Source organism: Thunnus maccoyii, chromosome 16, assembly GCF_910596095.1.
Source record: "Thunnus maccoyii chromosome 16, fThuMac1.1, whole genome shotgun sequence".
NCBI classification, from domain to species: domain Eukaryota; kingdom Metazoa; phylum Chordata; class Actinopteri; order Scombriformes; family Scombridae; genus Thunnus; species Thunnus maccoyii.
Window position 1 is genome coordinate 11,582,199 of NC_056548.1, and position 13,010 is coordinate 11,595,208.

The following is a 13,010-nucleotide window of genomic DNA, read 5'->3' on the forward strand; positions in this document are numbered from 1 at the left end:
CATATGTATCTCAAATATCTCATATGGATTTCTTGAAAAACATACATCATGCAAAAATTATAGACACATTACATTTGTCAATTCTAATCTATGATAAAACAAACCCAGTCCGTTTTGTAATCACACATGTAAAATATTTATTAGCTTTATGGTAGAAACACAAATAATACAAAAACACCTTTATGCAACAATGCACAAACTAGCTATGTTAATTTCCAGTATAAAACCAGAGCACATTTGGACACATGTACAATGAACATCAGTCCTATTTACATAGCAAATAAAAAGAGTATAAAATATTAGTAGAAAAATAACAAACAGCACTATTTAAAACGATGAAAGACATTTGTTCTCAATAGTGGCCTTCACAACGCTGAGGTACAGAGAATAGAAAAATTACAATAGAAAATCTTAAAAAATAATTTACGTACTTATAAAAAAATCACATGTCATTAAAAATTTGACACATATGTGATATTCCTTTCTACATATTTCTACATGGGTGTAAGGCCATAGACGATATGCAGACAGGAGACATTCATAGTTTCAGTGGTCGGACTTTTTCGGGTCGGGCTGGAGGACAGATGAACCTGAGAAGACACAAAGATACAAACAAAAAATGCACAATATTAGAAAAGGAAACAAATAATCTTAATCCTCAGACTTTAGTAGCATACATAAACAGCAACCAACCTATAGTACAGTTAACAAACTACTGGTTCTGTCCTGTTTGTTATTTATTTGAGTAAACAGATGACAAAAGACAACATCCAACTGGCTGCTCTCAGAAGTTTAGTCAACAGTTTATATTAAAGCAACTCTGCATTTGTTAAAAAAACAACTACAGTTTGAATTAAAACTTTTAATAAATGTGCAAGCAAACAACAGGGTTCAGTAGTCAAAGGGGGTGATATTTTTTTAGAGCTGCAACCATTACTTGATTAGTTGCCAACAATTAATATTAATCACCAACTATTTTGATAAAATAAATAGAAAATGTTCCAGCTTCTCCGTTGTGAATATTTTCTGGTTTCTTTAGTCCTCTATGATAATAAAATTAATATCTCTGGGTTGTGGACTGTTGGTCAGAACAAAACAAGACATCTGAACATGTCACCTTGGGCTTTAAGAAACAGTGATCCACGACCAAACTACTAATCAATTGAGAAATCGAGAAAATAATTGACAGGTTAATCAGTATTTGTTGAAGCCCTAATATTTTTTTCATAAGTAGGCTTAAAGCAGTGCAACCTGTTTAGTGTTAGACAACAATGTTAAAGAAAACTGGAATATCTTAATTAGCCCGGGGCTGCAATCAACGATTACTTTCATTATTGATGATGAATAATCGGTTGATTGTTTAGTCTATAAAACATCAGAGAACGCTGAAAATGGCCATCATGTTATCACAAAGAACAAGGCGATGAATTCAATCTATTATAATGAAGAAACCAAGAAAAGCAGCAAATTCACATATTTGAGAACCCAGAGCCATTAAATGTTTGGCGTTTTTGCTTGAAAAAAAATTACTTAATTGATTATCAAAATAGCTGCCAATTCATTTTCTTTCAATCAGATTAATCAGCTCACTCTACTTTGAGTGAATATCTGCCACTATCTCTTGGCTACCAAAAACCTAAAACATTCACTCCAGTGAGTTAACACATCAGTAAATGCTGCACAGACATGTAAGCGGAACCTCCAACTTCAACATTAAATATTCAGTTCTGTAAAAACACAACATGAGAAAACGTCCTGTAATGAGAAACTTCACAAACAGTCCATCATCAGCAGGTCTGTAACACTCTGCTGTTTGAGAGTAAATGTCCTGCAGGTTTCTGTTGCTGTCTGACAGTTAATTATACTTTTTAACAAGTCAGTCCACTTTTTACAAATTATGTACGTCTACTTCACAGTACGGCCAACAATTTACGAGAGCAAACCATATTATTTTAGATTTCTGAGTGCCCATCATCTCTACAACCACTGGTTTAAGTTCATAGCTGTCTGTATGAAACAAGCTAAAGATATGTAATCAGTGAATGAGCTTACATGTGTTAAAAATGTGTTAAACGTGAATTTAAGGGAATGACCCTCTAATTATACGATGGTCAGAAACCTGCAGGATATGTACCAATGAGACCAGAGTGTTATCACCTCTGATCTGACTGCTGACAAGTCAGTACCCATCCTGGGAGGTGCACTGTGCTGGAGGTGGAGTGAGTATGTTACACTCACACTCACCTGGACCATACAGGTAAACGGGAGACAAGCAGCTCAGGTACAGCCACGTCCTATTCTCCTGCAGCCAGCGCTGCCGATAGCCAATCATATCAGGGGAACAGGCTGCCTGTATCTTCCTTTCCTCTTTTGGGGGTGGGACTAAATGAGTCTTGCTTACTAGGTTGGGAGATGATAGAGCACACAGGTTTTGTGGATTTTGGCAACATGCGGATTTGCTCACACGGTCCAAGGAAGTGTTGAGAAATGTACACAGAAAATTTCTAAAAGGTTACAGATTAATGTGAAAAATCACTTCCTGGAAAACAAGTGACCAACTTAGGAGACTTGTCTCTAATGCTGGGATCAGACTACACAATATCTTTAACTTTGAGATAGTCATTGTGTCAGACTAGGTAATCAAAGAGTCATCAATTCTTGCTGCGACTTGGCCAAGCTCGCAGTCTTTAACAACTTGTGCACAGGTGATTGTTAATGTGTCAAGGACTGACTTCACTATTCCGCCTGACAGCACAAACTAATGTTTATGTACATGAACACAGTTTTATGAATGAAAGTGAATCTGCAATCATTCATAGCCACTTGGCTTCCTGCCCAGTCAGTAGAGAAAGATTGAGAGAGTGCAGCTTACATATGTGTGCAGACAGAGGGTGATAGTAAAAGACATTATTCCTCGCACTGCTGTGTTTACAGAAAACTGGTCTATGCTCCTCTGGGCCAATGTCACGGAGCACGTTGTAGAAGTTTGTAAACTAGAAGAGACAAGGCAAAAGGTGTCGAGAAGGTGTCGCAGATGCTGCCTCGGTTGTCTTCCGCTGGGACACACTACACACAATAAAAATAGAAACTGTTGTGGCTTGATGCTCATTTTTGTTTGGGCCACTACTGTGCAGGTATTGTGTAGTCTGATCTCTGCATAAGAGCTATAAAACAAAAACCCAGTGCACTGTAACATCTCCCAGTGAGAGATCACTTGCTACAATTAATTAGGTGCTCAGAACCCAAGAAGTCATGCTTATTAATTTTGCAGAGTGGGATGCCTTGAAATTTTTGGGTACCATCACCATAGCAATTTCTAACTGGACTGTACACACTATTCGAGTACTGCCTTGTGCAAACAGTCATAGATAAAATATTGCTTACACAAACATCTGTAAATTTTACAGAGTGCAATAAAAGAACAGCAAGAAAGCGACAATGCGCCCGTCCCTCAACCGATGAAGCACCCAGTGTGCATCAAATTTATAACAGTGTTTTAATTTCCTCCACCTTGATGCATTCAACTCCATCTTTTGTCTTGAAATCCACCTGGTGCTCCCCACCTCTAACTAATGCTGCTCACCTTGTCTGGCCCCCACCAACCGCTGCTGGACTTTCTCTAAATGTTGGATATATTCAGTCAGGGATTTTTCTGGATCCTGAGACGTTCCTCCTGAATGCCCCGAGGCCAGAGAGGAGCTGGAGTACACCCTACAGAGAGAGGTGATCTCATTTATAGAACAAATACTTTCAGTTTCTAACTCTTGAGCTGAAAAGTCTTTGTTGAAGAGGAGACCAAACCTGTTGTGCAACCTGAAGGGAGATTTACTGGGTGGAACGAGAGCTGACATGGTGTCTCTGTGGCCGGGACTGCCTTCTCTGTTTGGTAGCGAGTCAGACTTCGATCTTGGCTGTTGCTGCCTTAAAACCTCGGCTTTAGACCCTGCAATAGATATTAAATGTGAGACCCCAACAACACACACAAACTGTCATGTCATGCATGTTGAAAGATAGATAAAAAATGTTCAATGAGCTGACCTGGAGCATGCCCATTGACATTCCCAGATATAGATAACCTTCTGATGGCTCTCTGCCATTTCCTGGTTAGGAACTTCATTCTGAAAAAAAATATGTGTGTAGTCAGTTTTATCCATACCAGAGGTTGAGCTTCATCTTAAACCTTTACATCCTGTATGCTCCCTACCTTGAGACTGCAATGACCACTCGTACAGCAGCCCTGAATCGCCTGAGGGGTCTACGCTGGGAGGAGAGCGGGGGTGACGGCCGTGCTCCCATATGGGCGATGAGACACAGCGTGGCCTGCTCACACTCCTGGAAACCTCCTAACAGCAGCAGCAAGTAACGTTTCTGGTACACCAGAGCTTTCCTGAAGCTCTCAGCACGCAGGTAGCGCTCATATAAACGCTGCACCTGCAAACCAAAAAACAGAAATTGTCATTGTTTCGTCGTTTTGTTTAGAGCTGCAAAGATTAGTTGATCGACGGAAAATTAACCAACAACTATTTTGATAATCAATCAATCATTTCAGTGATTCTTTTAAGTGAAAATGCCAAATATTAGCTGATTTCTGCTTCTCAAATGTGATGATTTCATGCTTTTCTTTGTCTTACATGGTAGTAAACTGAATATTGCCTTGCTGCAATGCTACATCAAAACATATACACAAGACATTAAAAAGAGATTGAGACTAAGAAAAGGAAAATGTCATAAACAACTAGATTTAAATCATTTGCCAACTCTCATGCCAAGTTTAGAAACAGAAAACTCAAAATGACATATCCTAACTATTTACAAGATTATGTGACTGTGTTTTCGACTGACTTTGCCGTGGCTGGTCACATCACTGATGGGTCTGTTTTCGGTTTCCGTGGTGACCTTGGCGAGCTCGTTCTCCGAGCGACGCAGCTGGCGCTCCAGGCAGGTGAGTTTATGTTTGAGGGTGGCTCTCTCCTGACTCAGTGATGTCACACGCTCCGTCAACTCCGAGTTCTCCTTCAGCAACCTCTCCAGCAGACTGGATGACGACGATATGGACGGCATCTACAGTGAGAAAAGTAAGATGCATTTTATGAATAAAACATTTAGCTGGAGGAGCTTGACAAAGACGCCAAACATGAGCGAGAGACTTTCTTAACAAAAAAGTTTACCAAGTGTACCTGCTGGTTTTGTTGTGAGCTGCCAGCTTGGGCGCCATCAGTCTGGAAGTTACTGCGGAGATGCTGTGAAGATGCGGCTTTGTGTTGCTGTCCTGCGGTTCGTCCCGACAGCCTCTGAGCAGCCATCTCTCTCTCCTCCCTTTCAAGCTCTGCGAGAGTGCGCTGCAGCTCCTGCATGCGCTGCTGGTCCTGCTGCCTCAACAACTCCAACTCGCACTAAAAGTCAGACGTTTTTATAAGCCGGTGTTTGAGTGCATCCGAAATTATTTGAAAGATGTTAAATATGAGTATAGTAGAGAAGTGTGAGAACAAGGTTGATGATGTCTTACCAGTTTGTTGTTGGTCCTCTCCTGTCGTCTCTCCCTCTCTATCTGCTCTTGCCTCCCCTTCCTCCTCTCTCTCTCCCACTGCTCCTCCCTCTCCCTCTCCTTGTCCTTCAGCAGTCGGAGCTTCTCCTTCATCTCTGCCAGTTCCGCCCCTTGGTGTCTGGACCGCTCTCGCTCAACCTCCAAATCATGGCTGGCTTCCTGTTTCTGCTCCTTCAAGGTCTCCGTGGCTATACGATGACGGGTTGCGGCTTGCAGCTCCTCCCTTGTTTTGACCTCCTCTTCCCATTTCCTTTTGCTCTGCAGTAGCTCAGCCCTCAGTTTGTCTGTCGAGGCTGCGAGCTCCTCCCCTTGACGCCGCTCCTGCTCCAGCTGGGCGCGCATGTCGGAGATTAACTTCCTGTCCCTGGCTGCATCCGCCTCATGTCTGCGGCTGATCTCATCCAGTTGCCTGGAGCAATGGTCTCGCTCTTCATCCAGCTTCCTGTGAGCATCGGCGAGCTTAGAGTGAATTTCGGCTAACTGAGATTGTTCCTCAGTCAGGAGGCGCTCAAGACGAGTCTTCTCTTGTATGTTGAGATCTTGTTGGTGGGCGGAGCGTTGGCGTCCATCTTCCAGCTCCTTCTGGGTGTCGTCAAGACGTTTCTCGAGCAGCACGCTGCGGGACTGTTCAATCTGAAGCTCGCGTCTGAGGTTGCTGCAAGCCACCCTCTCCTGCTCCACCTGACCCTTCAGAGCCATGACCTCTGACCTCTGCTGTTCAGAAGATACTTGTATTGCCTGGAGAAGGAAGAGGAGGGTCATCTTTCAGAGCTCAACTACATTCTGGCTACTTGGATTCTTCACATTGTTTTAAAAAAATCCACTCCATCAAAAGGGAAAACTATCAAGCTGCATATTACCATATAATAACACATCAAATGCAAATGCATTTTTTTTCAGTATGCATGTTTTTAAGTCCATGTCGTACCTCTCTCCTTTCCTCCTCCTCTTTTTCCCTACGAAGACTCAGAACTCTCTCCTGCTCCAGTTGTTGCTGAAGCTCCTGGATTCTGGTCTGCTCCCTCCTCAAAGCTTCCTCACCCTCCTCTACAGCCAGCCTGGGGGAGCGATGATGAAACACACAATTATAGCATTACCTGTGCATTTGGCAGCTTGTGTGAATGTGACACACACATGATGAGGAGATAGATTGCAATGTGTGATAAAGGTCATTACAGCACGGGGTTCACATGAACTAACAAAACACAATTTAAGGAAGTAATTAATTAAAATAAATAAAATATTCCAAGTTATTCAAAAATACAGAGAAACTTCTATTTTAAAAAAGGTTAATATGACAGTTTAATGCTTTAACTGCACAAATTTAGGATACATATGATAACACTAGGAGGTTGGATCCATTTCCATATACAGTGAGTGTGCCCTGTTTTGTATTATATTTTAACTTGTGTCCAATATATATTGGAAAAGGCATGCTTGTGTGCTGATATTGAGTATATGTTGTATACCTGAGTGACTGTACTCTGTTCTTTTGCTCTTGCTGAGTGTCACTGGCACATTTCAGCTGTTTGTGGCTCTCCTCCAGCTCTGCTCTCAGCCGGGATTCAACCTGTCCATCAGTCTGTAGCTGCTCTCTGTGCCAGTCATTATCACCTCTGTAGTCAGTCTGAGGGTGAAAATAGAAATGATCAGCATGGACCACTCAAGGGAACTGAAGAACAAATTCCCTCTCATATTAAGTTTAATATTTACTATAAGATTATATATATATTTCAAACTCACATGTGTGTGTCTCTGTGCCATTCGACAGAGCAGCTCTCTGAGAGCGATCACAGTCTCCTGCAGCGCCCTCTTCTCCTGCTGCCAGCTCATGGGGGGGTTGGAGGAGGATTTGTCACGTTGGTCCAGTAGATTGGAGCTCTCTTGAGAATAATGGTGTGTCTGACTCAATGAGAGGGTTGTTAAGTCTGGGACATAAGGGTGGGATGAGGAAGTAGCACGACGTTGGGACAAAGTGAGAATTCTGCAGCTTTCTTGATACACTTTCTTCAACAGGCCCTGCAGAGAGGAAAAAAACTGAGTAAAACTGAAGCTTATTGTCAAATAAAATTACAACAAGTTTGTGTGTGTGTGTGTGTGTGTGTGTGAAGTCTACCTGGAGCTCAGGTGACAGCAAGTCGTCGCTGTAGCTCATACTGCCTGCAGCACTGTCGGTGTTAGCGGTGGGGTTCATGCCTCGGCAGCGGAGATACTCAATAAACTGAGCATCCAGCCTTTCGGTCTGTTCCAGCTCCACTCTCAGCCTCGCACCCAATTCTGAGCTCACATCTGAAACACCAGAGTAGAACAAAGAGTTTATGATCAATACTTATTGCCAGATTTGTTACAAACATACAAAAGGCTTAGCGATGTGTAGCGATACTCACTGCTGCCATATCCGTCACTGGCCCATTCTGGAGCGGACAAGGACGAGGTGGAGCCAAGAGGAGATGGAGGCGCTGTTAGGTCAAGTTCTTTCAACTCATGAACCTAAGAGAAAAAGGAATTACAAAAAAATAACATTAACGATCTGAATCCTGAAGAAAAGAGCAAAAGGGTAATGTGTATGAAACGGTTTAGACCACATACTTTGTCAGCGTCCAGTGAGTCCAGCATGGAGAAATTGTCAGACACCGACAGGGAGCCTGGTGAGTGGGTACTCTGTGTGGCTGGATCTGGGGTGATGGTCCTGGAGTGTGGTGGCTCCATCACAATCCTGGGAGAGGTGTGGACCTGGGGGAGATCCAAGCCCGTGCTGTTCAGAGTGCTGAGGTCAGACAGACGAGAGCCGAGAACTGAAGCGTGGAACCGTTCTGGGAGTCTGTCTTCGGAACATTCGAGTCGCCTTAAAACCTCCGGAGAGCTCAGAGATGCTTCATCACGAGAGACACTCACAACCTCTTCGAAAGCTCTGTGAGAAATATCTAACAGAAGAAAAAAAATATATTATAAAGGACATATTTTTGGTTATAATGCCATCGTCTTTCTGGCCATTACACCTAAGTGCTATCAAACTTCACGATCATGTGATAAGTGTACAAATTAATTATACAAATAAAGCTTGATCTTTATTATCTTATCTATATGCATCTATGACCATGTATCTATGTGTTTGCTATTGGTTCGAATATTACATTCTCAGTACAAGAAAATTAAACCAGCTGATCACACGGGGAGACAGAGAGCTCAAACTCATCTTCTTGCATTTGCCAAAGGACTGTACAACATCTTTAAGATTTAAAAGCAGAGTAAATGTATGAAGCATCATTAAGTACTCACCCTTTTCTGAGTATCCTTGATGGCGAGGAAGTGCGTCCTGCTTGCGACTGTGACGTTGTTTGAGTTGCTGTAGTTCTCTTTGCTGATAGGCCAGTTCCTCTTCCTGTACAGCCAGGTCCTCCTGCAGACCTTGAAGCTCCGCTTTCAGTCGCTGGTTATCACTCTCCAGGTCGGCTAGGACACGGTCTTTAGTCTGGCAGACAGGAATTAGTGACGTTAAATCCAGCTGTCGTATCGATACTAAACCCCATATTGCCACTTAAATCTCACAATAGACAGAAATGAATCCATGCAGAGCGTCAACAGATTAACTCAAATGGTAACTGTATCTGATATTTAGTGCACATATTAATTCCCCACCTGTCCTTCCTCATGTAGTTTCTCAGCCTTTTCTGTACTGGTATTCAACCCGAGCTTCACTGCAGTCAGCTCCGCCCTCAGAGCCCGATGCTCTGCCCCCAGTCTGGCTAGCTCCGTCTCCTTCTGTCTCAAGGCAGCATCTGCTTTAGCCAGGGTCACCTCAGCATTAGTCTAGGAGAAAGAGAAACTGACTCATTAACCTCTTGTATCAACATGGTAACATTATTTGACTGGTATTCATAAAAACCTTGCATCCACACATCAAATGTTTTACCTTGTTTTGCTGTTAGTTTTCAGTTTTTCCACAAAGAAACTTGTGTTTACATAAGACCATCAGATAATGGGAGTTACGTGCTTTACAGCATAAACAGCATTTTAACAAGTACCACATGTGCATGTTGCATTGCCAAGTTACACATCTGATTAATTCTTTTATATCTACTGCTAGATACATCTCTATGCATGCTGAACGAAAGCTACGTTTGCTAAAAACACTCGTCAAAAACAGCTCAGACTGCCAAGACATGCAGCAGCCCAACATATCCATTACAGCCTCTATGTTTTCTTTTAACAACCACGACCACTGCTTACCACATCCTGCCGGGACAAAATGTTAACAAATGAAAAATAAAATGCATCAGAGATTTAAAAACCAAGAGCTACCCAAAAGTTTTCCTTCTACTTCCTCAATTCAATGTCACTTCCTCTGTGTGAGTAAGAATCCGCTGTCTCAGGAGCGACGCTGTGCTGATGTGTTATCGGCACTAACTATAACCAGATGTGGTCTGGCAGCTAGTACAGCTGTATGCTAGCAAAAAAAAAAAAAAAGAAGAGTGGCAGCAAGACATTTCCTGTCTGAACCTGGGGCTCTGTATCTGGGGCCTGTTGAAGCAGGTTTACTGAATTATCAGGACAACTTTGCAGAGAAATACCCTCTTCAAACCTGTAACATGCACTGAAGAAAACGACTGTTTCAGTCTGTAAAATATAATATAGTGAAATCACTTCTTGGACCAGGCCTCAGATTTTAGTCTATGTTGATAAGACAGTATTTATCTTTTCTTCTCCTGCCCACATTAAAAGCCCAATCATTAATTTTGTGAACATATACATTTGAAGTATTGAATATTTACTGATGTTATATTTATACGTTTTGTATGTACGTTTATTGAAAATAAAAAGGCCCATTTTACTGCTGGGTTTACAATGTAAACAAAATATTTCAAGAGCCACAAATTAATATCTTCACTCACTGAGCAACACCTGTGCAATCTAATGCAATCAAATACAACAGCTCTGGCATAAATTATACTTTTACTAAGGTTATACATTTTCAGTTTTTGTTGACGTTGTCAGAAAGGTGATAATTCTACTTTATGTTTATTATTGAGGTTGTAGTGGGTGGTGGTGTACTGTTGTTGTGTACTATTTTGCACCCCTCACATATATTAATGGGGTGGACAAAATTTTAGTAACACTTTTCAATATAATGCATTCCAGTACACCTCCATCACCCACTACAACCTCAATAATAAACATAAAGTAGAATTATTACCTTGTCAACAATGACAACAAAACTTGAACATGTTTGCATAGCTTTGTAAAAGTAGAATTTGTGGCAGAGCTGTTGTATTGGATTGTATTAGATTGCACAGGTATTCCTAATAAATTGCTTGGTGAGTGTATGTTATGATAGAGTTTGACATGTCTTTTAATAACAATTTTTGACAGCAGGTTCCAATCCAGTGTTTGTAATTCTGGTTTACATTTGGATCACAACCCAAAACTGAAAACTACCAAGTTCTGTTTGGACCAGACAGGAAAACACTGATATATAATCCTACATGGTGCTTCATGTTGATCATTGTAACCTTTGACACTTACCAGCACCTCCCTTTGAGCCTCTTCTTGACTGGTTTCCTTTTCATTGAACTGAACGATCATGTCCTTGATACGGGCTTTCAGTGAATTGACTTCCTGTCTGAGCCTTTCAATTTCCTCCTGCAGTTTCCCCTCCCTCCTCCTCAGCGCCTCCCGTTCATCAGACAGCTCTACCTTCACGGTCTCAAGTGTTTCGACCTTTGCCCTCTCCTCGGCAACCAGTTCCTCCATGTCTACTACCTCGGCCCGTACCTCCTGGACTTGCCTCTCGAGAGTGAGACTGGTTTCTCTAAGGGCGTCCATTTCTATTTTCATCTCCTGCTCCTTTGTCTGCAGAGTCTCGATCTCTCTCAGTCTCTCCTGTTCTTTCTTTTGGAGTTCCATAATCAGAGAGCTGAGGTGGGCTTTCTCCTCTTGCAGGGCGTCCGCCTCCTGGGCTTGATTTTTCCAACTGTCCCTCTCCTCCTCAGATAGTGTCCTGTTCTCCCTCTCCTCCTCTACCTGAGCTTTAACCTCCTCCAGCTCAGCTTCTTTGAGAGTGAGGAGACCTTGGAGCTCATCTGCCTTCTCCCGCTCAGCTTTCAGCCTCTTTCCAAACTCCTCCCCGTGTCCTCTGTATTCTTCCTCCTGAGTGAGCAGCAAACGCTCCATTCCCTCTTTCTCTGCCACCACAGTCTCCAGCTGACTCTGAAGGGCCTTGAGACGAGATCGAAGGGAATGAGAGGAGGCAGAATGAGTCAGATTGAGTTCTTGCTTCAGGCTGTTTGGCCCTCCTCGTCTCTCTTGTTCTTGGATGGTATAGTGGTGAGGTTCGGGGCTGGGAGCAGGTGAAGGATTGATGCTGTCACCATCCTGAGAGTCACTGACTTCGTGCAGGTTGGGGCCCAGTGTGGCGAGCTCCGCCTGCAGCGTGCTGATGACCTCGTGAAGGCGCTCCTCTTCTTCCTGCTTGTCCTCACGCACCCTCATGACCTCAGACTGAAGATGTTCCACCTGTGAGCGCAGATCCTCAAGCTCAGCCTCCAAAGCCTTTTGTGAGAAAGATCAAAAAAGACAATTATTTATTTATTTTTTAAAATCAAGGCCTGATTAACTATGAGCACTTCCACAGTGACTGCATGTATTCTGTGTGTACTTAGTCTGACCTTGTTGTCCCCGGTGTGCTCCAGCTCCTGTTCTAGTCTTTGGATCTCATTGCTGAGGTGGTCGATTTCCTGGTTTTTCTCCTGGATTAGTGCAGAGGGGAGGGTCTCTTCCTCTGTGTCTTCCACCTCCCTCTGTTGCTCGGTCTCCTCCTTGAGTACAGTGAGTGCAGACACATTCTCCTGCGAGTGGAGTTGAACATTATTCTGATTCCCTTTTTATTTAGACTTACATTGAATGAACATACTGTATTTTAAAACATCTGGTCTGAAAGATGAACAAACATATAATCAATTTTTCAAACAAATCTATCTCTAAAAAAAATCTCTCCATTGTATAATTATTGTACATCAGGTAAGGGAGAACTCCAAACATAAGAGTTATTCATCTTTGATCCCACAGGATGTTCAACAACTGAAAAAGACCTCTCTTGGGCAAGGCTACAGAATTCTCTCCAAGAAGAAGAGCTTATATAGCTGTTGTCTAAATATCAGTTATCACTTACGTAACTAAATAAAATATATATCAATTCAATATGAAGACAAGTAGTACTTACCTTAAGGGCAGCAATCTGTTCTTGAAGCTCATTAACGTGAGTTGTGTTCTGATTGGTCAGCACCTCCAGCTGTAGTGTGAGATGTTTCAGCTCAGCCTCTTTGATGCTCAAGTCCCTCTGCACATTTTCCAGTTGACCAAGCAGGACTTCAACCTAAGAAACAGAAAAAGAAACAGTACTGATTAAATAAAAAACAATAATTACATTCTGAGCTTTATAATTGTAACATACTTTTCTGCACAGATT

At 42.3% G+C, this 13,010-nt stretch overlaps 1 protein-coding gene across 6 annotated transcripts in view; it reads right to left on the reverse strand.

Moving 5' to 3' along the window:
• Positions 1-97: 97 nt before the first annotated feature.
• pcnt (pericentrin) overlaps positions 98-13,010 on the reverse strand; it is a 38,317-nt gene continuing 25,404 nt past the window's right edge. For 5 of the 6 annotated variants that reach the window (XM_042436950.1, XM_042436948.1, XM_042436949.1 and 2 more), the window contains 20 exons: positions 12,765-12,917; positions 12,211-12,390; positions 11,069-12,094; positions 9,185-9,355; positions 8,825-9,017; positions 8,135-8,469; positions 7,933-8,035; positions 7,662-7,834; positions 7,289-7,564; positions 7,015-7,172; positions 6,474-6,603; positions 5,507-6,283; positions 5,178-5,393; positions 4,843-5,061; positions 4,205-4,431; positions 4,039-4,118; positions 3,802-3,943; positions 3,584-3,711; positions 2,245-2,400; positions 98-590 (listed from right to left, as the gene is read on the reverse strand). In XM_042436950.1, coding sequence (XP_042292884.1) covers positions 547-590; positions 2,245-2,400; positions 3,584-3,711; positions 3,802-3,943; positions 4,039-4,118; positions 4,205-4,431; positions 4,843-5,061; positions 5,178-5,393; positions 5,507-6,283; positions 6,474-6,603; positions 7,015-7,172; positions 7,289-7,564; positions 7,662-7,834; positions 7,933-8,035; positions 8,135-8,469; positions 8,825-9,017; positions 9,185-9,355; positions 11,069-12,094; positions 12,211-12,390; positions 12,765-12,917 — 4,887 coding nt within the window. In that variant the 3' untranslated portion in view covers positions 98-546. The remainder of the gene's footprint in view (positions 591-2,244; positions 2,401-3,583; positions 3,712-3,801; positions 3,944-4,038; positions 4,119-4,204; positions 4,432-4,842; positions 5,062-5,177; positions 5,394-5,506; positions 6,284-6,473; positions 6,604-7,014; positions 7,173-7,288; positions 7,565-7,661; positions 7,835-7,932; positions 8,036-8,134; positions 8,470-8,824; positions 9,018-9,184; positions 9,356-11,068; positions 12,095-12,210; positions 12,391-12,764; positions 12,918-13,010) is intronic. The other variant, XM_042436951.1, reaches the window with a different exon arrangement.